At 44.2% G+C, this 25,085-nt stretch overlaps 2 protein-coding genes across 7 annotated transcripts in view; both read left to right on the top strand.

Moving 5' to 3' along the window:
* Positions 1 to 5,745, top strand: part of LOC139583301 (solute carrier family 12 member 7-like) — a 127,550-nt gene extending 121,805 nt beyond the window's left edge. For all 6 annotated transcript variants that reach the window (XM_071414212.1, XM_071414210.1, XM_071414215.1 and 3 more), the window contains 2 exons: positions 1,498 to 1,631; positions 2,096 to 5,745. In XM_071414212.1, the coding sequence (XP_071270313.1) occupies positions 1,498 to 1,631; positions 2,096 to 2,187 (226 nt within the window). In that variant the 3' untranslated portion in view covers positions 2,188 to 5,745. The remainder of the gene's footprint in view (positions 1 to 1,497; positions 1,632 to 2,095) is intronic.
* A 7,339-nt stretch (positions 5,746 to 13,084) lies between these two features.
* LOC139583300 (glucose-fructose oxidoreductase domain-containing protein 1-like) overlaps positions 13,085 to 25,085 on the top strand; it is a 35,359-nt gene continuing 23,358 nt past the window's right edge. Inside the window, exons 1-2 of the mRNA XM_071414209.1 lie at positions 13,085 to 13,360; positions 13,603 to 13,882. Of these exons, the coding sequence (XP_071270310.1) occupies positions 13,241 to 13,360; positions 13,603 to 13,882 (400 nt within the window). The 5' untranslated portion in view covers positions 13,085 to 13,240. The remainder of the gene's footprint in view (positions 13,361 to 13,602; positions 13,883 to 25,085) is intronic.

The following is a 25,085-nucleotide window of genomic DNA, read 5'->3' as shown; positions in this document are numbered from 1 at the left end:
CTCCCTAGAGTTAAACTGGGAGGGGCCTCCCTAGAGTTAAACTGGGAGGGGCCTCCCTAGAGTTAAACTGGGAGGGGCCTCCCTAGAGTTAAACTGGGAGGGGCCTCCCTAGAGTTAAACTGGGAGGGGCCTCCCTAGAGTTAAACTGGGAGGGGCCTCCCTAGAGTTAAACTGGGAGGGGCCTCCCTAGAGTTAATTTGCATGTGATTGCATCATGTTATGTAGCAGGTGCAACCAAAAATTGCGCTTTCCATACACAGATGTTAGTCATAGCATACAATACTGTCAACGCCTTATTGTTTAGTATAGGGACCAGATCCAAAGACTATCAGGCGTTCAAAATCCATTTAAATTGGTAATTACAATCAGTCTGATATTGTCTTTACACTGTCAAATCTCAACTGGATGGAAAACCGCAGTTTTTTTGGAAGTGCCTCATTGTATTAGTGACGTGTTTATTCAGCTTCAAGCTATTCATATCATGCTCTGCATTTTTTCTTTACTTTGCTGTTCGCTCTATCTCAAGAAGGGCTTTTCAATATTGCACCCAATATCATAATGAACTGGTCAATTAAAGAACAAGTTAAATACTGGAGTGCTGTGTATACAACACAGTATTATACTGAAGCAATAAGTTCCAAGGTGTGGTATATGCTCAATATACCAAGGCTTAGGGCTGTTCTTAGGCACGATGCATCGCAGAGTGCCTGGACACAGCCCTTTGCCGTAGTATATTGACCATATATCACAAAACCCCTGAGGTGTCTTATTGCCATTATAAGCTGGTTACCAACATATTTAGAGCAGTAAAAATACATGTTTTGTCATACCCGTGGTATACCCTGATATACCATGGCTGTCAACCAATCAGCATTCGGAATATTTCATACCCACAGTCATACCCAGTGTGTTAGTCAGTACACCAGGGCCCTCCTGCCACGGCTGCTATGTGAAGTATGATGCTGCTTTGACTACCATCCTGATCTCTAATTCAGAGTGTAATGATAACACCTAAGGCTTCGCTATCATAACCACCCAGCGGTCCTGCTTTATGTCCTGCTTCGCGTCCTGCTTTATGTCCTGCTTTATGTCCTGCTTCGCGTCCTGCTTCGTGTCCTGCTTCGTGTCCTGCTTCGTATCCTCATCTCTTTGTGTTAAAGGCTACCAATCTCACGATACAAACTGTATAAGAAGTGTTTTATCAATCATCACTGAATGCTTTGATTTTGACAAATCCCGTTTTCTTACCAATATTTAGTGTCAAGTGAAAACAATGACAGATTTTTAGATTAGCTGTTGTTGGTTGAGTCATAATTTTAGACCATGTTTTATACATTGATGACGTACATGGAGGATCACTGGTCAAAGTTGGAGCTGAGCATCGTATTTCTACTAAGGATTCAATGTCAATATTGGAAAAGTCAGGGTCGAAGGTTAGAGGTCAGGGTCGAGGTGTGTTCAGCCTGCTCTCTTCACTGTCACCATTGTGTGGTATAGGAACCAGTCCAACGTGCGCAGGATGCACACTGCGGTCAAGCTGAATGAGGTGGTGGTGAACAGGTCACAAGGAGCCCACCTGGTCCTGCTCAACATGCCGGGACCGCCCAAAAACAGAGGGGGTGACGAGAACTGTATCCTTTTAAAGACAAATGTCTGTTTTATTCAACTTTGACTATTTATGTCAGTAGAATTGTGCATTGCTTAGTTGGACATGTTTATCCAAAGTTAACTTCAAATGCATCGTCATCAGCGATCTGACAAGGTTGAGGATGACTCTCTTTGCAAAGGTTGTTTAGTTGTTAATAGTTAGGTTGTATCTCGAACTGTATGTGTGTTTACTCCATGTGTAACTCTGTGTTGTTGTATGTGTCGAACTGCTTTGCTTTATCTTGGCCAGGTCGCAGTTGTAAATGAGAACTTGTTCTCAACTAGCCTACCTGGTTAAATAAAGGTGAAATAAAAAAAAATATATATTTTAATACATATTATAGCTAATAGCTTTACAGCTGATGCGATCCCCTTGCCAGTCACGTGACCTGTATCCACCCCTGTCATGTAATGTGACTGGTTTCTTCCTTGACCCCTGGCATCTCAGACATGGAGTTCCTGGAGGTTCTGCTTGAGGGTCTCAACCGGGTCCTCCTGGTCCGCGGGGGCGGCCGCGAGGTCATCACTATCTACTCTTAAAACGCTCGTTCCCACGAAATGGCGTGCACGGGCCACGGCAATAGGTGGCATTTTAGGGAGAAATAATCCTTTGGGTTGCTGTGGGATTGTCGGAGGGGGGGGGGGGGGCATGGTATTGGACAGAGGACTTCTTGACCTCGGAAGGGACGACCAATCAGGGTTGTGTGATGTGATAGCATCGCCCTGATTCGTGTCCTGGGGCCTGCCTATCACGCCGAGAGACTGGAGGATACAGCATTCATACACTTTAACTTTTAATTTGACACGTGTTGATGTTTATTGTTCAGATTTTCTTATTCTCTCCTCACTCTCTGTCTCTGTGTGTGTGTGTTGAGTTGTCATGTATGTTCATGGTAATTGTGTACCAAGGGCCCTGGTCATATGTAATGCACTATGTAGGGAATCATCATTTAGTTTGTCCTCATTTTGGTTTGAATTGATGTCAACCGGCTGCCTCTAAGGTATCTTTCAGCTCAGAAATCCATCTCCTATGAACCCTGAAATAGATGAATATATCCTGGTCCATCTAATATCTGTATGAACTAAATAGAATCATTTTGACCTGGAATAACATGCTTCGGTGAATCGGTGCAGTATCCTAACCCACAGCAGAGCTATGTTAGAGTGGATGTTAGGTGGCAAGTCCAAAACAAAGCTTACTTTTATTTCAAGTCTGTGCCACACATCAAGTTGTTGCTATAGCTTTCCTGAGCTCCCTTGTCCCTTGATTATTAAAGGTTGTTGAGTGCAACCTCTTTCAGACGTTGTGTGTGCGTGTGTGCGTGTGTGTGTGTGTGTGTGGGGCGGGGGGCTTTGGCAAGGGATAGGCCAAGGATTTGATTGTGCAATAGATTCTGTTGATGTGGTGACTTGCAGACATCTCACTAAGCCCTGAGACACTGAAGGTGGTCCACCTTGCCTGGGAGGTCTCCTAAATGGACCCTGTGGTATTTTGCTCTGTAGCATTGGTCAAAACCCCCCCAAGTACAGCCGTTCCAATGGGAAGATAGCCATACTATTGTATTTAGCCCTTGTTGCATATTTATATAAAGATTCACAAAGTTGAGATTTATTGGAAATTGTATTCAAGGGTGCAGGGAATGGAAATTACTTTTTTTTGTAAAGATCCTATGTTCAGGAGTGCTGGTTTAAATTCACGTGCTGTTCCACAGCTTAACAAGCCTAGGACAACTGGGGTCATTAAGGTACTTCCCCTACCAGAGCCCGTTGGATCTATACATCAACGTACAGGACAAGTCATGAGCTGGTTTGACACGAGAGCTCAATCTGACTTAGTCATCAACTAAAACAATTGTTCAATTGTCTTTGACCCTCAATCAGAAACAGAAGGTTGTTGTTGGAGCCATCGTCCCAAATAGTGTCGTCGCCCCCCCCCCTCTAAACCATTAGCAACGGACGCTAATGGTTTAGAGGGGCACACTATTTGGCATGACAGAACCACTGTTGTGTCCGTTTTAGGTGTTGTTAGGGACATCGTCAACACACAGCATTTTGCTCTGTCTTTCGATGTTTGGTAGTGCAGTATTTTCTGTTCACTGCATAGTTTAGCTCTGCTAATAGAAGTCTTTAGGCTGGGATGCTGTCAGAAGGGTTGGGTTAAATGCGAATGACACATTTAAGTTGAATGTATTCAGTCGTACAACTGACTAGGTATTTCCCCCCCCCCCCTTTCCCTTTCCTTGTAATACAGTAACCACTACATGGTAGAACCAAACATGGTTGGGATTTGTGAGTATCACTTGTCTATCGCAGGACACCAGACCAAGATTCTGTACTGGAATAGAATAGACGGGAAGAGTGTCAATATGAAGTAGCTCTGTTCCATGTTGTGGTCCGAACCATCAATGTTTTCTCTCTCTGAAGATGAGCATGCAGAGTGGGGGGGGGGGGGTTACTGAAAACATGCTGTCTCTTAGAGCAATCATATAGGACAGAGGATGTGGGGTCCATAGGATGTGATGTTCATAGGATGTGGGGTCCATAGGAATCCGCTGATCACACTGTTCAATGTCAGGATTTGTTCTCCTATTATTTATATCCTTATTCTCTAGGTTTCATGTCAGCTGACCCCGATGAATCATGTTGACTTTGTATAGGAAGAAGCGTGCCAAATAGACTGATGTGAAAGTATATGTTTGTCAATGTCAGCCACAGTGCACGCGTTAACAGATGAAGGTGCTTGTAGGGCACCTTTCCTTTGTAAATGCATTATAAGGCATTATAACCACTTCATTATTTTGATTTGGAAACACAGATTTACACACATTTGAACACCAAATTATTAGCTAAAAGAGCATTTTGAGTTTCTGGTTACAAAATTTCAAAGGCACTCGCACATCTGAGCTCTCTTTGTTGCAGGTGCATGGTAACAGTTGAATAAGATGAGGGGGAAAAGAGAGCTCTGACGAAGGCCTTGAGGCCAATACGTAAAGCTTAATAAAGAGCAGTGATACCAACGAGCAGTATGCAGGTTCCTAGTTACAAAATGACTTCCTTGTAGGCTGCATATTAACAGTGGAGGCAATGGTATCTGTGATTTCTAGGTCACATGTAGGCTACTTCTATAGGCAACTGGCACCAGATATAGGAAACTATTGGGACAAAGGAAGGAATCACCCCTAACTCCTGTATATACCTCCACTTTTTTGTAGCTGTGTAGTATTTTGTAACCAGAACATTGTATTTTTCAACAGTATGTCTCAATGAGTGTCTCTGTTGTTGTAGAGTCGACCATCAGTTAGACAATGTTGTGTCTAGTAGTCGTAGTGTCTGTCTGCACTTAACAGTTACGTTATACCTGACTCTGACTTTTCAGGTCTGGAGTCTTGTGATTTTAAGGAGGGGTGGGGGTTTATATGTCAAGATGTTTGCAGGTATGTTTGTGTTTTTTCCTAACCCATTGGAAACACAATATGGACAAGGTTTTTGAAGACCTCTGCTTGGAGATTTCACAGAAAGGATTTTAGAGGAGCCAGTTGGAGAATGGGTTATGTTACTAATATGATTTTAAGTTAATTTAACATGTTTTATTATTTTCAGGTTTCTAGCCCCCAAAGATCAAATCTTTGAGTCTGATATGAAATATCACGTTGTTAATAGTGTAAAAAAACCTTAGAGGACACAAAGCTAAGGCTTCTGGGTAACTGTATAGGACGTGTAAGCAGCATATGTTCCACCAATCTGGTTTAAGTGACGAGAAAATGTAATCTACCTCGAGGTGAATACCGAGGAGGCTTTGTCAAAGGAGAATAAACCTGTTCGAATCGCTTTCTTTCTTTTTCTCTCTGTAAATGGTAACAATCTTTTATATGAAGCGATTCCAAGCGATTGAGGAGTGAGCCTCCGCTCATTCTGAGAGAGAAGCAGTGTATCCGCGTTTGGTGGTACTGCTGCTGCTGTCCAGCTTAGTGGATACACGTCACAGACTCTAGTAGGAAGTCACTTGTGGGGCGCACACATAGTGGAGGGTGGCCCTTTTAAATTGTATCTGTGCCTCTGAGTAAATATAAATAAAAGTGCTGAATTATGTCAGAACTGTATAGCCTACTGTGTCATTTTGTTAGGTTTGTCATTGCATAAAAATATTTATTTCAGCAGGGTAATATCTCCTATTCCAACATAATCCTGGGCTACATTGTTGGACACAACTGAATGTAATGTTGCGCTATACATTATATTCTGTTGAGATAAATACAGTATATTGTGTAGAATATACAGTGCATTCGGAAAGAATTCAGACCCCTTGACTTTTTACACATTTTGTTACGTTACAGCCTTATTCTAAAATGGATTACATTTTTATTTTCCCTCACCAATCTACACACAATACCCCATAATGACAAAGCAAAAACAGGTTTTTAGAAATGTTTAAAAAATGTTTTTTTTAAACATACCTTATTTACATCAGTAGTCAGACCCTTTGCTGTGAGACTCGAAATTGAGCTTAGATGCATCCTGTTTACATTGATCCTCCTTGAGATGGTTCTACAACTTGATTGTAGTCCACCTGTGTTAAATTCAATTGATTGGACATGAGTTCAATAAAGGTTAAATAAAACACATTTGGAAAGGCACATATGTCTATATAAAGGTCCCACAGTTGAGAGCTTGGTTTTTGCTCTGACATTTACTATGAGGTCAAAGGAAATGTCCGTAGAGCTCTTGACAGGATTGTGTCGAGGTGCAGATCTGGGGAACGGCACCAAAAAAATTCTGCATCTTTGAAAGGCCCCCAAGAACATAGTGGCCTCCATCATTCTTAAATGGAAGAAGTTTGGAACCACTTAAAACCAAAGGTTCATTATGTTAAATTGACCGCAGGATAGGTATGCAGTATATTGTTATATTGAGAAGTGGCAAATAAATGCATCTACTTACATAAGTGATATGAAGACTCTATTGTTTTTTTAAAGGTACCTTTATTAATGTAACTGGTCCCATGATATTGCATCTGTCATAAGAGGGTATAACATTGTAGAATCTCTCCACCAGGGGGCAGCCAACGAGAGAGCGAGAGAGAGCTGTAGAGTCCATCACATGACTTGGCCTACCTCACAGAGCTCATGGAGATGCTGCATGTTTGCAATCATATAGGAATCTCAGGGAGCTTACGCTAGTAACCCCATATGTTATAGTATTAAAATGAACGCGTAACATGCCAGTCGGTGTGAATTGCTGAATAGAAACAAGGGTTATAAAGATGCACCTTCTATAGCCTCCTGAATGACCTGTGATCTGGTTTAACAATACCGTAGTGTTAAAGTAGTGCCCTCTGTGTGACCCTTTCTGACCTTAGTCACCTCTGATATGTACTGCTGAATTGCAGTTTAATTTAGATTTGGCATTAAACACCCCTGTTGTTTAGCAGCGGAACAAAAATGGATGAGGATGGTTTGATTAATTTCAGTCAGTGGAGCCTCCTCAGAGGAGGAAGGACCACCTCAGTGAATTTCATAAAATTGTAAAACATTTAAGATAAAACTATCCTAAATATAATCACGTCACCAAATAATTGATTAAAACACACTATTTTGTAAAGAAGGTCTACAGTAGCCTCAGCAGCACTCTGTAGGTTAGCACCATGGTGTAGCTGGAGGACAGCTACCTTCCGTCCTCCTCTGGGTACATTGACTTCAATACAAAACCTCGGAGGCTCATGGTTCTCACCCCCTTCAATAGACTTACACAGTAATTATGACAACTTCCGGAGGATGTCCTCCAACCTATCAGAGCTCTTGCAGCATGAACTGACATGTTGTCCACCCAATCAAGGGATCAGAGAATGAATCTAGTACTGAAAGCATAAGCTACAGCTAGCTAGCACTGCAGTGCATAACATGTGATGAGTGGTTGACTCAAAGACAGAGCAAGACCGTAGTTAAGAGTTTTGAACAAATTAATTTCTTCCAAAATTAAGGAAAAGCAAGATGTATAGAGAGATGTCATTTTTTAAGTTGAGTTTCACTTACTTAGTTAGCAAATGCAACTAGCTAGTTTAGCCTACTGAAACACCCGGCTCAAACAGAGGGATGCTATGTTAGCTAGCTGGCTCTGACAATCCAACACAACACTGGAACTCTTCCAAGTCACGGTAAGCTTTTGGTTTTACTAATTTATTGCCACGAGGCCTGCCGGTGTAACTGCTTATTGACTGAACACTAATGGTACTGCATGATTGTAGTGGGTTTACTAATGTGTTAGTTCTATTGGCTATGCTGACTAGGATGTTACTTTAGCTAATATGGGGACAACGATGCGAGAAGGAATACAACTTGGCTGTGTGTTTACGTGTGATCAGGGATGTATTCATTCCGCCAATTCTTAAATCGGAAAAAACTTAATTGAATTTGAGTACCATGTAGTAGCCTAAACCTATTGATGTTACATTGAACTGAGTGAATGGAATATGATTGACAGTCATCCAATATGCTGTAATAGATCTAAGGCCATGCTCATGAAAAAACATTTGTCCTCCCTCATCTTAAACGGCACTGACAGCCACTGATTTCAGTGCATATTCCATCTTGCTCTTGCTAACGTATAAATACTCCGTTTGGAACTTATATTTGTGTATTTAGAGTGTTCTATATACATTTATGAGTATTTATACAATATATAAAACACTTGAGTTTTATATAACAAGTCGGAGGAATTGTTTGTTTACAGTACAATCACGACAAGCCGTTGGTGCTGCAAAAGCCTTCTGATCAGGGCCGGCCTGGGTCTCAACTCGCTGTTGACAGTTAGAATAGTAGAATATAGTTAGAATAGTAGAATACAGTTAGAATAGTAGAATACACACAGTGAAATTTGGTAGCGCATCAGCAAATTTCCTCTTATACCAGTCACTGACGGTAACTCAATGAGCCCATGTCAACTACATTTATTTTTAGATTAGTAAGTTAGTCTCTAGTCAGCTATCTGGAAAAATACACATTTTCCACCGGAAAGAGAGGGGCCACTTAAAGAATGTGCCTGCAAGGTGCCACCCCCGCCCTGGCTCTGAACGTAAACAGGAAATGACATATAAAAGATGCTGCATATAGTCTGGTACTAATTAGTTGACTTCCTATTCTTTGTCCATTAGGAGCTCTCCCCTGACAGTATAGACTCCGGCTGAGGCGACACAGTAACCATCTGCCATTATGACCAAGTCTATAAGCGTCATACCTAAGGAATGGTGCAGGGAGGGGCTAGGAACGTGTCTCGTGTGAGCTGCTGGCTGACACACGGTTTCATGGAGAATCCCCACCGATCTGTGATTAACCTGACGGCAGAGGATGAGGTCTTGTATCTGTGTGTTGTATCACTTTACAGGAAGGACGTCTACCACCACTTTATCTCTATGTCAAACCAGGGGAAGGTTTTGGGGTTTGTCTGTGTGTGTGTGTGTGTGTGTGTGTGTGGTGACACTCCTATTTTGTCATGTTGATGGACAGAGAAAATGTTTCGAGTACATTCAGGCTTCCATACTAACACTCTATCCCCAGTAGATCCCAACCAGAGTCAACCAGAGTCAACCAGAGTCAACCAGAGTCAACCAGAGCCATGGTAAATTGTTGCCCTCGTCCCTACCTCGGTGCCTCTTGTCACTCCTCCTAGCAAGACAGACAGACACCCCAGTCACATTCTGCCCGGACACATGGCCCATAGCAGGACGTCACTGCCATCCTCAGCAAATCAACAGCACGAGCATTGAATTAAATTAGAGAGCAAAGAGAGACAGAAGACATACCAGAAGTGTGTTGCAATGTTATTCAGTCTGTTTGTGATACTGTGTCACACACACACACACACACACACACACAGATGACTCACCTTGGCATGAGCCTGCTGGCCTCACTTTTGGCTTGAACGCTTCTTGCTCAGACATGAGAATGGGTAGTCATGGTGACTGTGAAGCTCCACATAGCCTATGTGGAATGTGTTGGTCTCTGTTACTGTAGGTAGGTTAAAACAAGCCAGTGCTTGTAACTTACTAGTCCCATGTCCTTCCATGTCCTTCCTATACCTACAGGCTCGTATGGACGCTCAACAGATGGATTCTCTTTGCCATCCTGCAAGCCTGCACTGTGGCTGCTTCAAGGTGGAGAAGGGAGATAAATGCATAGCGACCCCAAGCCCTGTAACCCCTCACTCCGAAGTTGAATTGCCCTTAATAACCTCTGGTCCAGAGTCAGATATTCTTCTGTCCCCATAAGATTAAGGGTTTGGATTGGGGTTAGGATAATCTGATCCTAGATCTGTGGTTCGAGTCAACTTCTCAAGTTCCTCCTCCACTGGACCAGGAAAGAACCAGAACTTTGGCCTTGAATGACCTTTGACCTCCTACGTTATATGAATAGTCAGCACAAGCTGGGCAAAGTACCGCCACGGTTTGCGCTGTTGTTTACCAAATCAATGGCACACTGATGGATTACACTGTGGATCATCCCACCAAGTCCACTGACGTTACAAAATAAATGGAAGATATGTAGTGTACACTGACACAACATGCTGAAGCCTAAACTAACCATCTGGATATTGACTTATTAGCCTAACTTATTCAGCCTTCTCCATTCAGTGAATTGATTCAATTGTTGTTGACTTGTGTCCGATGTACAGCTTGTCAGTTCAACAGAGTTGTGGTAACACTATGCAGCATCTGCCAAAGAAGACAGCTCTGCCTCACTGCTCTGCCCAGTGGGCCTAGGAATAACTCCGTCAGATCATTTCAGAGTGAATAGAAGTGAAATAAGGCGAACTGACAGAATTCAGGAAAGGACTTCCCGCTGTGAAGTTTCCATGCGTGTTTGTTCACACTCTGAAAAGATGTCTAGGAGCAATGAAACGTTACAGCAACCTCTATCACGATGACTTTCAAATCCTCACCGCTACCAGGGCTTTGTTCTACGCTGCAGAATTCAAAGTAGCTCAAGTCATAAGATATGACTGCTACACGTTCCAAGCTTTATCCCTTTTGTTCGCCAGACACAAGTATATAAACTATGTAGCCCTGTGTCACGTGGAGAAGTTTCCTCATTTGAGAACCTATTGTTTAAAAAAAAAATGCTTTCTCCTCCTTCTAAAAATGTGTCTATCCACACTTGCTGTCGCTTCATTAACTAAACAATTGCTAGAGCACCTACCAATCCGCTATATCCTGTCTGTTCTTTGTCATCACTCCAATCATTTGCTGAACATTTTCAATGACAGAGTGCCTTCGGAAAGCATAAAGACCCTTTTGACTTTTTCCACATTTTGTTAGGTTACAGCCTTATTCTAAAATGTATTTAAACAGTTTTTCCCCATCAATCTACACACACAATACCCCTATAATGACAAAGCAAAAACTAGTTTTTATAAATGTTTGCTAATTTATCAAAACAAAAAAACAAAACTGAAATATCACATTTACATACAGTGGCAAGAAAAAGTATGTGAACCCTTTGGAATTATCTGGATTAATGCATAAATTGGTCATAAAATTAGTCACAGCAACAAACACAGTCTGCTTAAACTAATAACACACAAATTATTGTATTCAATATAGACAAGAAAAATACATAATTTAAACATTCACAGTGTAGGTTGGGGAAAGTATTTGAACCTCTAGGCTAATGACTTCTCCAAAAGCTAATTGGAGTCAGGAGTCAGCTAACCTGGAGTCCAATCAATGACACGAGATTGGTGATGTTGGTTAGAGCTGCCCTGCACTATAAGAAAAAACTCACACAATTTGAGTTTGTTATTCACACGAAGCATTGCCTGATGTGAACCATGCCTCGAACAAAAGACATCTCAGAAGACCCAAGATTAAGAATTGCTGACTTGCATATATCTGGAAAGGGTTACAAAAGTATCTCTAAAAGCCTTGATGTTCATCAGTCCACGGTAAGACAAATTGTCAATAAATGGAGAAAGTTCAGCACTGATGCTACTCTCCCTAGGAGTGGCCGTCCTGCAAAGATGACTGCAAGAGCACAGTGCAGAATGCTCATTGAGGTTAAGAAGAATCTTAGTGTCAGCTAAAGACTTAGAGAAATCTCTGGAACATGCTAACATCTCTGTTTACGAGTCTACGATACGTAAAACACCTAACAAGAATGGTGTACATGGGAGGACACCACAGAAGAAGTCACTGCTGTCCAAAAAAAACCATTGCTGCACGTCTGAAGTTTGCAAAAGAGCATCTGGATGTTCCACAGCGCTACTGGCAAAATATTCTGTGGACAGATGAAACTTAAGTTGAGTTGTTTGGAAGGAACACACAACACTAAGTGTGGGGGGGAAAAAGGCACAGCACACCAACATCAAACCCTCATCCCAACTCTAAAGTATTGTGAAGGGGGCGTCATGGTTTGGAGCTGCTTTGCTGCCTCAGGGCCTGGACAGCTTGCTATCATCGACAAAAAAAAATGTTTATCAAGACATTTTTCAGGAGAATGTAAGGCTATCAGTCTGCCAATTTGAAGCTCAACAGAAGTTGGGTGATGTAACAGGACAACGACCCAAAACACAGAAGTAAACCAACAACAGAATGGCTTCATCAGAAGAAAATACGCCTTTTGGAGTGGACCAGTCAGAGTCCTGACCTCAACCCGATTGAGATGCTGTGGCATGACCTCAAGAGAGTGGTTCACACCAGACATCCCAAGAATATTGCTGAACTGAAACAGTTTTGTGAAGAGGAATGGTCCAAAATTAGTTTGAAATTGGGTTCTTTCATCCGGACAAGGGCATTTTCAAGCGTAGAGCCGACATGGAAATAAATCATATTTCAAGTATTTAAAACATCTCCAAAACAAATATTTTCCCTCATAAAATTCCCCTAAATGTACAAATAAAATCTCTGACCTAATTTCCTGCTATGCTACACATTTTGCCATTTTGCCATGAGGCTAAGTTTGTTGTTGTCGTTTTAAAGCTAATTTCATGCCATTCTAAACATTTATTTCATGGCTTATGACGTGTTCATCTATCTGGGGGCAAAGATCATTCGGTCACTCATCTGTAGATTTTTTTAGTATTTCCCCTGTATTGCATGCGTTTAGTTCAGTTTCCCAAATATGTCTGTCACATAGGCATATTGTATATATCTATATCCGAGTTCTGCGCTGGCTCGGCTCTTTTGCCGCCCGTTGCTTTCGGTGTATCCATCTAGCTCATTGGGTGTATCATACAATAGGTCTATATAGCAGAGGGAGACACATTCATAACTAGAGTGTAGAGGCCTGCGCGCCATGCCCCCATAGATGGATGGAGCCCCATAAATTACCAGGATTTAGACAATTCTCCCTCGACCCCATTTTCATATCAGGCGTACCCACATGGGGTCGCGACCCCTAGTTTTGTAAGGGCTGCACTATGGTGAGCGTTACATTCATGCCAGGAACGAGAGGGTTAAAACTGGGAGGGGATCATGCTGGGAGGCTGACGTATCGAGAACAGTCAGTGGATAACTGGGTTGCAACATCAATAACAATCGGTATAATACCGCTGGATCATCGGCGTTGCATGCGTTTAAATACAGGAATCCTCCCTGGCTTATTGAATGCGATTGGTATGCATTTTCACAACCCCAGTAGAACACTGCAAAGAGGAAATTCTGACTCATTTTCGTGGTTTCGTTATCTGTAACGAGGGCGTTACAGGAAAGATGCCATGTCCATCGGTGAGTGCGGTGCGCGATCGCTGATCATAAAGAATGGTGCATTTGAATGTTGATATGTAGAAATAACACACGGCTTATCGTGTTGTAGTTGGAATAACGGTGTATAGGACAATATCTATGACAAATGGAGTAAAACGAATGATAAAATGAGAGGTGCCCGGTCGATCTGCGCAGGTGGATCACCAACCTGATGTTAACAATCTCGTTTCTCCCCGCGTCTGCCGGGTCGGTATGCTGTGAAGCTGGTTGTGAATACCGGAACTCGAGCCATGCTTCCCGGGGTCGGCGTGTTTGGCACCAGCTTGACCACGCGGGTGATTATCCCGCTTTTGAAGAACGAAGGATTCGCGGTCAAGGCTCTATGGGGACGGACTCAGGAGGAAGCCGAGGAGCTGGCCAAAGAAATGAACGTACCGTTTTATACCAATAGAATCGACGACGTTTTGCTGCATCAGGATGTGGATTTGGTGTGTATCAACCTACCTCCACCTTTAACGCGGCAGATTGCTGTCAAAACATTAGGTGAGTCGTGGTGAAGAAATGGGATGCTGTGACATGCGCGATATTGCCTTTGGGAAATCAATAGAGAATACTTAAATCACAGTTTATTACAAAATTGAAATGTCTTATTCTCAATGAACAGGGGTGTAGTAAGGTAGACTATTTGCGAAGAAGAGTTGGCCTGTTTGATGTGAACATACAGACAGGTGTGGCATTCTTTCTCAATCAACTACACTATTTTGTATTTTTTGGGGGGAGGGGGGTGCAGTGTGGTGTAAAATAAATGAATATATATTGCAGTTGATTGGGAAAGAATGCCACACCTGTCTGTATGTTCACATCAAACAGGCCAACTCTTCTTCGCAAATAGTCTACCTTACTACACCCCTGTTCATTGAGAATAAGACATTTCAATTTTGTTCTAAACTGTGTAACTGTGATTGAACTGTTCTCTATTGATTCTCTAATGCTGTAAAAACAAAATCAGCTGCAGTCTGAATGAAAATCAAAATGCACAGCTGCCACTTCTGTGTAATCCACCTCTTTTATACAGACGGGTTTCTCCATCACTAACCCAGATAGTCAGGGTCTTGTCTCATGTTGGCCTACATTGAAGGGTTGGGTAGGCTACACCACACTGTCCAGTATCCATTACACAACCTGGATCCAAATGTATTTGTATTTTTATTAAGGATCGTCATTGGCTGCTGCCTTGGGAACACACAACCCAGCCTGAGTCTCAACAGGGAAGTAGAACAGAGGGATGGATGACTAGTAGCTCATCTAGACCATCCCCCTCAACATGAACCAGTTCACATCTGCTAGAGCAGGAACTTTTGCAAATTGAATTGTTACATCATTCTGACACTGATCCCTGTCTGACTATTGACCTTCTCTAGACCATGTGATAATGGATACGTCAGATGGACGGACTGACACACACATGCAGATGTCCAGTGACGATGATCATATAGGTAAATAACCCTGGGAGTAGTCATGGTTCATATCCTGACACGGGACCTGGCACAGGGAGTCTCAAGGAGGACCCCGAGCTGGCCGACCCAGCAGAGGGCAAAATGGTTCACTAGGGCAACGTTACAGAAGATGACACCCTCTTAATAAGTAGCCTTACTCTCTGGGTTGCTGGGAGCTGTGGCCTTGTTACATCAGCAGAGACTGAGTATTCATAGCATATGGGTCAGACTCAGCAGTTGGGAAGTGATGACCTTAAAGGAGGAGTTCAACAGAGTACTCTCACTGGTACTACTATGTTGTTACTGTAGTTCTGACAGGTTTACTGCACAGGTGGGCCAGTGTGTGTGTTCCTGAGACTTTTAATTTATCTTTCTTTCCACTGTAAATCTCCCTGGATAAGAGTATCTGCTAAATTACTCAAATGCTAATGGAATGTCAACTCTTCCTAACCTGGAAGGCATAGGCATGTGCCCAGACCAATGTATTTGGTTATCATTGATGAGTGACGATTTTGACTTTTTAATTTCTCTTTCTTTGCACTGTTGCCCAATCAGCGGCAGCAGCTGACAGCAACACCAGATAACATCAGCCTCAAGGACACCGCAGTGGTAGAGCTGGATGGGGTCGTGGAGGTTCGTTGACCAAAAGTCAGACCCTGTTTGACAAGAATAACCACAGTACAGACGCTACGGAGCTGAGACGTCAATGTGTCATCACTGTAACTTTGGGAGTAAATTCATAGTGCTGAGTTTGTTACGTGAGTGTCGGTATGCATGGCGATGATCTCTGTCATAGGCACCATAGTTTGGGTTGGACAGTGTTGGCAAATGCTTTACTCTGCCGTGACGTACGGTGTAATGTCCCCAACAGTGACTCTTCACTCAGAGTCAACATGTCCTCTAGCTTCTAATCTTACACAGTTGTCTTTAGAAGAGCCTCCTGTTCATTTCCCCGCTCCTGCTTTGTTTGTTTTGGTTAATGTGGTGATGGTGTTATCAGACGAGAAAGGAAAGCCTCGGTTTATTTCATGACTGGACTAATGTATCGGAACGTGTGTGCGCACACGACTTCTAGGAATGTGTTCCATTTATAGCTGTGGTGACTGTCCTCGTGTGTTATCTCCCCATCTGAACAGGTACAGACACTTTGCATTATTTTACATTGTCGTGTCTCAAGTTGGGATGCAGGCCTGTATGGAAATGTTGGACCTGGCTACATAGTTTAGGATGTCAACCTGGAACGCTGTAGCCCTGCCTCCATTGTTTGTCAGAAACATTCTTTTTAGCTCGCCCTCTGAGGTCGAAGGTCGAGACACTGGTACTGTGACAGCGGCCCATTATGGCTCAGGAAAGTGCTGGCTTGGAATAGTTTGCAGTGGAATACAAAACTATTTCCCCTTTTGGGAATGTGCACTTGGAAGGCATTTGCCAACACTGTCCAACCCAAACTATGGTGCCTGGCTTTGGGCATTGAACCAAACCAAGTGAACCAGGCTAAAACATTAGCATGAGCCCAGTGTTTTCCCCCTAGCAACTGCTATTGTTATGCGGTTTTACCTTTCAGTGTGACAATCTTAGTCACATTACAGCCAACTGGTATATCCAGCCAGGCCACATCTCTTCTTCAATAGTGATTTTTGTTGTTAGGTTTTTCACCCTCCTCCTTCCTACTATAGCATTCTGTTGACACAGAGAGTCTGATACGTTTCTCAGGGAATTGGCTCTTTGGCAAGTGTGCCGGTTGAGATTAGTATCTTGTCTCCCAGTCTGCGTTTTTAAAGAAGGACTCGCGCGAGCGACTAGCATTTCTTGACCGACGACCATATGAAAGTGCGTTTTCAGGCTGTTGAGGATTAGAAGTTCCTTTCGCTCACTCCATTTCTTTTACCCGAATACATTTAGCGCTTCTGATCCACTCCGGCCCAAATAACATCCCATTTTGCTTCTGTGATGTTCGAGCGAAACAATAGAGGAAAAAGAGCAGATTCCTTCTAGCGTCTGGCCTACTACATTCATACAATCAGAGACTCTGAAAGAGGTTCACACATGTCATTCTGGGAGAAAAATGAACAGCCAGAACACAACGCCAAGTAGTGAAACCACAGAGTGTGGACGTTGTACAATAATTAGGCTACAGACAACATTTGTCAGTGCTATCGGTCTGTCAGTCTCTTCTAACTATGGCATGTCAATCAGTGGGTTTATCAGTGTCTGTTTTTATAGACTGCTCACATCCACTATGAAGTTGGTTCAGAGGAACAGAAACCTTGTGGAGATGTGATCGGTGAGGTGAATTAGTTGGACCTGAGAGGGAGGTTAAAACTTAGTCTTCTCCACATTTCATTTTCCTTTAAACCTATTCACACTTTTCATATCAGTGCATGCAAAGGAGAGGAGACCACTTTAGACTAATGAGATGCACCCTACAGCCTCTTTTGTCTAATGAGATTCACCCTACAGCCTCTGCTCTCTGGCTCAGTGCTGGGTCTATGATGCAACTACCCTTTATAGCACCGCGTAAGCCTTCCTGCGGTGCTCAGCCTGGCCCTGGCATCAGTGGCCGGGCTATCAGGTAACAGGTCAGCGTCCTCTGAAGCTGAACAGACAGACACTTCCTGATCCCCGCTGACTGTAGGATGCCGCTATAAATAGAAGAAGCCCAGGAGGAGCTAGAGGGGTGCAGCAGTACTAATCATGTCCCGTTGAAAGGGCAAGTAGGCCTCCCTTAGCTTGAACACTGACACCCACATGCTAGACTTCTGATACACCTGGTACCTACCCAACTCTGCCTGGATTGGATATCATCATGTCCCCTGCAGTTGCTTCACGTGCGTGTAAGTTACACTAGCTGCAACTGGCTAACCTCTGTGACACTTTGTGTGTGCCGCTGTCCTTTCCATGCCAAAAGCTTTCCTCTGGTGGATCTCATACCTATCAGGCTGTAGAGAAGTCTGAAGGTGGTCTTTCTAGGGAGCTTGATTATGGACTAGTCTGAAGGTGGTCCTTCTAGGGAGCTTGGTTATGGATTAGTCTGAAGGTGGTCCTTCTAGGGAGCTTGGTTATGGATTAGTCTGAAGGTGGTCTTTCTAGGGAGCTTGGTTATGGATTAGTCTGAAGGTGGTCTTTCTAGGGAGCTTGGTTATGGACTAGTCTGAAGGTGGTCTTTCTAGGGAGCTTGGTTATGGACTAGTCTGAAGGTGGTCTTTCTTGGGAGCTTGGTTATGGACTAGTCTGAAGGTGGTCTGTCTAGGGAGCTTGGTTATGGACTAGTCTGAAGGTGGTCTTTCTAGGGAGCTTGGTTATGGACTAGTCTGAAGGTGGTCTGTCTAGGGAGCTTGGTTATGGACTAGTCTGAAGGTGGTCTGTCTAGGAGCTTGGTTATGGACTAGTCTGAAGGTGGTCTTTCTAGGGAGCTTGATTATGGACTAGTCTGAAGGTGGTCCTTCTAGGGAGCTTGGTTATGGATTAGTCTGAAGGCGGTCCTTCTAGGGAGCTTGGTTATGGATTAGTCTGAAGGTGGTCTTTCTAGGGAGCTTGGTTATGGATTAGTCTGAAGGTGGTCTTTCTAGGGAGCTTGGTTATGGACTAGTCTGAAGGTGGTCTTTCTAGGGAGCTTGGTTATGGACTAGTCTGAAGGTGGTCTTTCTTGGGAGCTTGGTTATGGACTAGTCTGAAGGTGGTCTGTCTAGGGAGCTTGGTTATGGACTAGTCTGAAGGTGGTCTTTCTAGGGAGCTTGGTTATGGACTAGTCTGAAGGTGGTCTTTCTAGGGAGCTTGGTTATGGACTAGTCTGAAGGTGGTCTGTCTAGGGAGCTTGGTTATGGACTAGTCTGAAGGTGGTCTGTCTAGGGAGCAGCTGTCCACTAGAGCAGCCGCCCATGTGATCTCTTACTCTGAGAGAATGATGATGACCAGAATGTAAATCTGGTGAGAGCTTCAGGGCAGCCAGAACATGGTGGTCTAGAGGATCTTCTAGCCTTCCATCCCTCTGTTCTAGGTCCCTGTTGAGACGCAGGCTGGGTTGTGTTCAGTTTCTGGTTAGCCAGGCGTATAGGAGACAGAATAACAGAGCCATTTCCTTACTTCCTTGAATGGCACCGCTTGTTTTTGTTGGGAGTTTACAGGCCCTTCATGTTCACTCCTCCAGGACAGTCATTTACATGCACAGCAAATTGGCCAGTGTTACCTAACATTTCTAGTGTTGATTCGGGTGTTAAATTAACACTTGCTGGTGTAAAATAACCCAAGTGTTGGTGTTAATAACCAGTGTTTAACCAAAACCACACCCATCATTATCATATTTCCCTAAATGCTCTATTGCAGGTAGATTTTTAAAATAGTTTTGTTTCAATATCTATGTTTTTATACATTGATTAATTAATCTTATGCTACTCAAATATAACATACGTTTTTCTAAACTAATCCAATCTGTTTTATTCCACCCATTACTGAAATTGTTGTTCCAGTTTAGGTAGTCTCCTATCTTAGTCTTCCCAACCCGGCAGTCATTCTGAATTCAGGTTATTGGTGAATACAAATTCCATATGTTGGATATACCAACTCTAGCTGGATTCTATTAGGAAGTAAACTTCACAAGGAAGCATAATGTGACTTGCATTCCTAAAAACCATGTGTTTCAGGTCACTGTATTAGGGTACACCTAAGCCCTCAAAATAAAGCCTTTTTAAAAAAATACTTGTAACATGTTGAGTAATTCAATGTTTACTGATAATAGACTGCTCAAAAAAATAAAGGGAACACTTAAACAACACAATGTAACTCCAAGTCAATCACACTTCTGTGAAATCAAACTGTCCACTTAGGAAGCAACACTGATTGACAATAAATTTCACATGCTGTTGTGCAAATGGAATAGACAAAAGGTGGAAATTATAGGCAATTAGCAAGACACTCCCAATAAAGGAGTGGTTCTGCAGGTGGTGACCACAGACCACTTCTCAGTTCCTATGCTTCCTGGCTGATGTTTTGGTCACTTTTGAATGCTGGCGGTGCTTTCACTCTAGTGGTAGCATGAGACGGAGTCTACAACCCACACAAGTGGCTCAGGTAGTGCAGCTCATCCAGGATGGCACATCAATGCGAGCTGTGGCAAGAAGGTTTGCTGTGTCTGTCAGCGTAGTGTCCAGAGCATGGAGGCGCTACCAGGAGACAGGCCAGTACATCAGGAGACGTGGAGGAGGCCGTAGGAGGGCAACAACCCAGCAGCAGGACCGCTACCTCCACCTTTGTGCAAGGAGGAGCAGGAGGAGCACTGCCAAAGCCCTGCAAAATTACCTCCAGCAGGCCACAAATGTGCATGTGTCTGCTCAAACGGTCAGAAACAGACTCCATGAGGGTGGTATGAGGGCCCGACGTCCACAGGTGGGGGTTGTGCTTACAGCCCAACACCGTGCAGGACGTTTGGCATTTGCCAGAGAACACCAAGATTGGCAAATTCGCCACTGGCGCCCTGTGCTCTTCACAGATGAAAGCAGGTTCACACGCACATGTGACAGAGTCTGGAGACGCCGTGGAGAACGTTCTGCTGCCTGCAACATCCTCCAGTATGACCGGTTTGGCGGTGGGTCAGTCATGGTGTGGGGTGGCATTTCTTTGGGGGGCCGCACAGCCCTCCATGTGCTCGCCAGAGGTAGCCTGACTGCCATTAGGTACCGAGATGAGATCCTCAGACCCCTTGTGAGACCATATGCTGGTGCGGTTGGCCCTGGGTTCTTTCTAATGCAAGACAATGCTAGACCTCATGTGGCTGGAGTGTGTCAGCAGTTCCTGCAAGAGGAAGGCATTGATGCCATGGACTGGCCCGCTCGTTCCCCAGACCTGAATCCAATTGAGCACATCTGGGACAACATGTCTCGCTCCATCCACCAACGCCACGTTGCACCACAGACTGTCCAGGAGTTGGCGGATGCTTTAGTCCAGGTCTGGGAGGAGATCCCTCAGGAGACCATCCACCACCTCATCAGGAGCATGCCCAGGCGTTGTAGGGAGGTCATACAGGCACGTGGAGGCCACACACACTACTGAGCCTCATTTTGACTTGTTTTAAGGACATCACATCAAAGTTGGATCAGCCTGTAGTGTGGTTTTCCACTTTAATTTTGAGTGTGACTCCAAATCCAGACCTCCATGGGTTGATAAATTTGATTACCATTGATAATTTTTGTGTGATTTTTGTAGTCAGCACATTCAACAATGTAAAGAAAAAAGTATTTAATAAGAATGTTTCATTCATTCAGATCTAGGATGTGTTATTTTAGTGTTCCCTTTATTTTTTTGAGCAGTGTATATTCACTTAGGATCTCACTTGGTGTGAAGGCCATAGGACAAAAAAGACTGCAAAAACCATGTCTCTGTCACTAACAAATACAGTCATGGGTGGTAACTCCACAATTCACCAGAAAGGCAAGGCATTCTGGGAAACATGTAACACTGGAGAATTTGCTGTGTGCTAATAGAAGCTGGAGTGGGAGAAAGACAAAGGGCCTACTCTTGCGGTCCTGTGAAGTTGTCTATGTTTGCAAAGTGAATCTCAGAACTTGAGCTTTACCAGCCTACCTTCTCCCAGTACTGAAAAGTGAGCATTGCTCAAGTTAAGGGAAGAGTTTACTCATGGAAGCCCATCTATCTCTATGAAATGAGGGTCTGTTCTTTTGCTGTTTTGTGGCCCCACTTGTTAAAGTTTGTTTTGACAGTGCCAGAACGGCTACATCTGGCCATGCATAAAGCCTTATTTTGCTGCTGCCGTTCATTATTTCCATTCCTGTTGAGATACGCTGTGTTAACCGTCTGTAATTGTGCCACTGATCCAAATATCCATCCAGGGATTTTCTACAGGATTGCCTTGTTGTTGCCCAATAATGAATATGCTGACTGTTGTGGGGACGTGATGTTCCTTTTAAGCAGAAGGAAAGTGTAGGCGTTTTCCCTAAACCACTCCTTCTAGGTGAGTTTTTAAACGGGGCTAGTCTTGTCTACACAAAGTACAGACTTGCAGCTACTGTACCAGTCAGTAAGAAACCAGGGATTATAGTATTTCTCTGCACAAACTCATAGACATGGAACCTATTGTGAAAAGCTATTGACACAGAACCTATTGATGACAAGCTATTGACACAGAACCTATTGATGACAAGCTATTGACACAGAACCTATTGATGACAAGCTATTGACACAGAACCTATTGATGACAAGCTATTGACACAGAACCTATTGATGACAAGCTATTGACACAGAACCTATTGATGACAAGCTATTGACACAGAACCTATTGTCGACAAGTTATTGAAAAATGATTTATTGTTGGTAACTACAAACCCAAGCTAGTGCAGTGTTAGGTTTCCTACCTATCGTCATTGCCAAGGGGGAGAACTTCCCAAATATCCTTTATGTGAGTTTGTACTGGAGCAGCCACACTCGTGTTTCATAATTGGACGATGGGGACTAGAGACGGGAGGCAGGCCCACATGAGGCAGTCCCGTGAGGGGACAGCAGATTTCACTACTCAAAGGTCCCCATCATTCATCTGCATAAGGAAAAAGCCTCTTAACATACGGTTTTCTGGCTGACAGTACAGTAACCCAGATGATCAATTAAATAGATTATATTAATAATGCAGCTATTGTGTTTTAATGCTAACGGGGGTTTGTAACGCCATTGAAAGAAGAGACTTGTACTGTAAAAACGGTAAGGACGTGTATCCTATGTAGCCGCAGTCATTTCTCACTTCCTGTGTGTGTGTGTGTGTGTGTGTGTGTGTGTGTGTGTGTGTGTGTGTGTGTGTGTGTGTGTGTGTGTGTGTGTTCACGCTCCAGTATTTGAGAGTATTCAAGTGCACCTTTGCAGGGTGTCTTGCTAGCAGCAATGAGCAACAGGGGAAAAAGGAAGTTCCCTGCTATGGCAATGCTAATGCTGGCCACAGCCCACAGCCACTATGGGCGGCTGTCGATGAGAGCCTATTGAGGGTGCAGCATCCGAAGGCTTAGTTAAGAACAATGCCTCAGTGGCATCCTCCAAAACGTCCCTCCTGAGTGATGCGTAGTTGCATACCCTATCTTGCTTCTAATCTCTCCAACACGTTTCCTTCCCGGCAACAATTTAAACACGTGTCTCCCTCCTGGTGAAGTCAGACGTGTTTTCACCCTCAAAGAAAATGACTTCACAGGAACAAAGACTCCAACATACGTTTTGCATGTTCATTTTGATTTCCTGACATTGTGGACATCTATCACTTAATTTTAATTAAATATTAGCTTTCTTTATTTAGGCATGGACTGCACTGAAATGTAGGTCTTAGCTGCCAATGTTATACACCATGATGATAAACTAAACCTTGAATAAAAATAAACCTTTTTAATGATAATCATGGAATTGGGATTTTCTATTCATGTTATACAGGGACAATATGCACTGACTCTTGACATTTCCCACATTCATCATAGCCATTGATGCTGCTTCACTTCACAATGGAAGTAAATGAGTGATGCTTAAGAGTTAGGCCATTTCCTAGAATAGAGAACTGAGCAGAGAGATGGTCAGGTTTTGTTTGAGTGTATGGTGGTTGTTATGGCCTCTATGCTCTGTGACCTTTGGCACACTGGCACGGTAAAGGCCTCTCTGCTCTGTGACCTTTGGCACACTGGCACGGTAAAGGCCTCTCTGCTCTGTGACCTTTGGCACACTGGCACGGTAAAGGCCTCTCTGCTCTGTGACCTTTGGCACACCGGCACGGTAAAGGCCTCTCTGCTCTGTGACCTTTGGCACACCGGCACGGTAAAGGCCTCTCTGCTCTGTGACCTTTGGCACACCGGCACAGTAAAGGCCTCTCTGCTCTGTGACCTTTGGCACACTGGCACGGTAAAGGCCTCTCTGCTCTGTGACCTTTGGCACACCGGCACAGTAAAGGCCTCTCTGCTCTGTGACCTTTGGCACACCGGCACAGTAAAGGCCTCTCTGCTCTGTGACCTTTGGCACACTGGCACGGTAAAGGCCTCTCTGCTCTGTGACCTTTGGCACACAGGCACGGTAAAGGCCTCTCTGCTCTGTGACCTTTGGCACACTGGCACGGTAAAGGCCTCTCTGCTCTGTGACCTTTGGCACACCGGCACGGTAAAGGCCCCTCTGCTCTGTGACCTTTGGCACACCGGCACGGTAAAGGCCTCTCTGCTCTGTGACCTTTGGCACACCGGCACGGTAAAGGCCTCTCTGCTCTGTGACCTTTGGCACACCGGCACGGTAAAGGCCCCTCTGCTCTGTGACCTTTGGCACACCGGCACGGTAAAGGCCTCTCTGCTCTGTGACCTTTGGCACACCGGCACGGTAAAGGCCTCTCTGCTCTGTGACCTTTGGCACACCGGCACGGTAAAGGCCCCTCTGCTCTGTGACCTTTGGCACACCGGCACGGTAAAGGCCTCTCTGCTCTGTGACCTTTGGCACACCGGCACGGTAAAGGCCTCTCTGCTCTGTGACCTTTGGCACACCGGCACGGTAAAGGCCTCTCTGCTCTGTGACCTTTGGCACACCGGCACGGTAAAGGCCTCTCTGCTCTGTGACCTTTGGCACACTGGCACGGTAAAGGCCTCTCTGCTCTGTGACCTTTGGCACACCGGCACGGTAAAGGCCTCTCTGCTCTGTGACCTTTGGCACACCGGCACGGTAAAGGCCTCTCTGCTCTGTGACCTTTGGCACACTGGCACGGTAAAGGCCTCTCTGCTCTGTGACCTTTGGCACACCGGCACGGTAAAGGCCTCTCTGCTCTGTGACCTTTGGCACACTGGCACGGTAAAGGCCTCTCTGTTGAACCCTGTGTGCTGAGTAATGGCTATAACACTCATACCATCTGTTTGCTCATGTAAATAATCGTCTTCTTAACATGCTGTGCATATTTCATCGTGTTTATCCGAAGTCTTGAGGCAGGAATCACACAAATTATTCATTGTGGCATTGCTGTCAGCCACGCTTTTCTTTCACACAAACGCTCCACTATCTGCTGAGTGGACCCAATATGCTCAGCCAAGGTATCTGCTGAGTGGACCCAATATGCTCAGCCAAGGTACCTGCTGAGTGGACCCAATATGCTCAGCCAAGGTATCTGCTGAGTGGACCCAATATGCTCAGCCAAGGTATCTGTTGAGTGGACCCAATATGCTCAGCCAAGGTACCTGCTGAGTGGACCCAATATGCTCAGCCAAGGCAATTTAAGGCTGGATTATCCAGTTGTTGCTGTAGGTTAC

This window comes from Salvelinus alpinus, chromosome 8 (assembly GCF_045679555.1).
Source record: "Salvelinus alpinus chromosome 8, SLU_Salpinus.1, whole genome shotgun sequence".
Classification (NCBI taxonomy): Eukaryota; Metazoa; Chordata; class Actinopteri; order Salmoniformes; family Salmonidae; genus Salvelinus; species Salvelinus alpinus.
The sequence above is the reverse complement of the archived record's forward strand: the minus strand, read 5'-3'. Positions and strand labels throughout refer to the sequence as shown.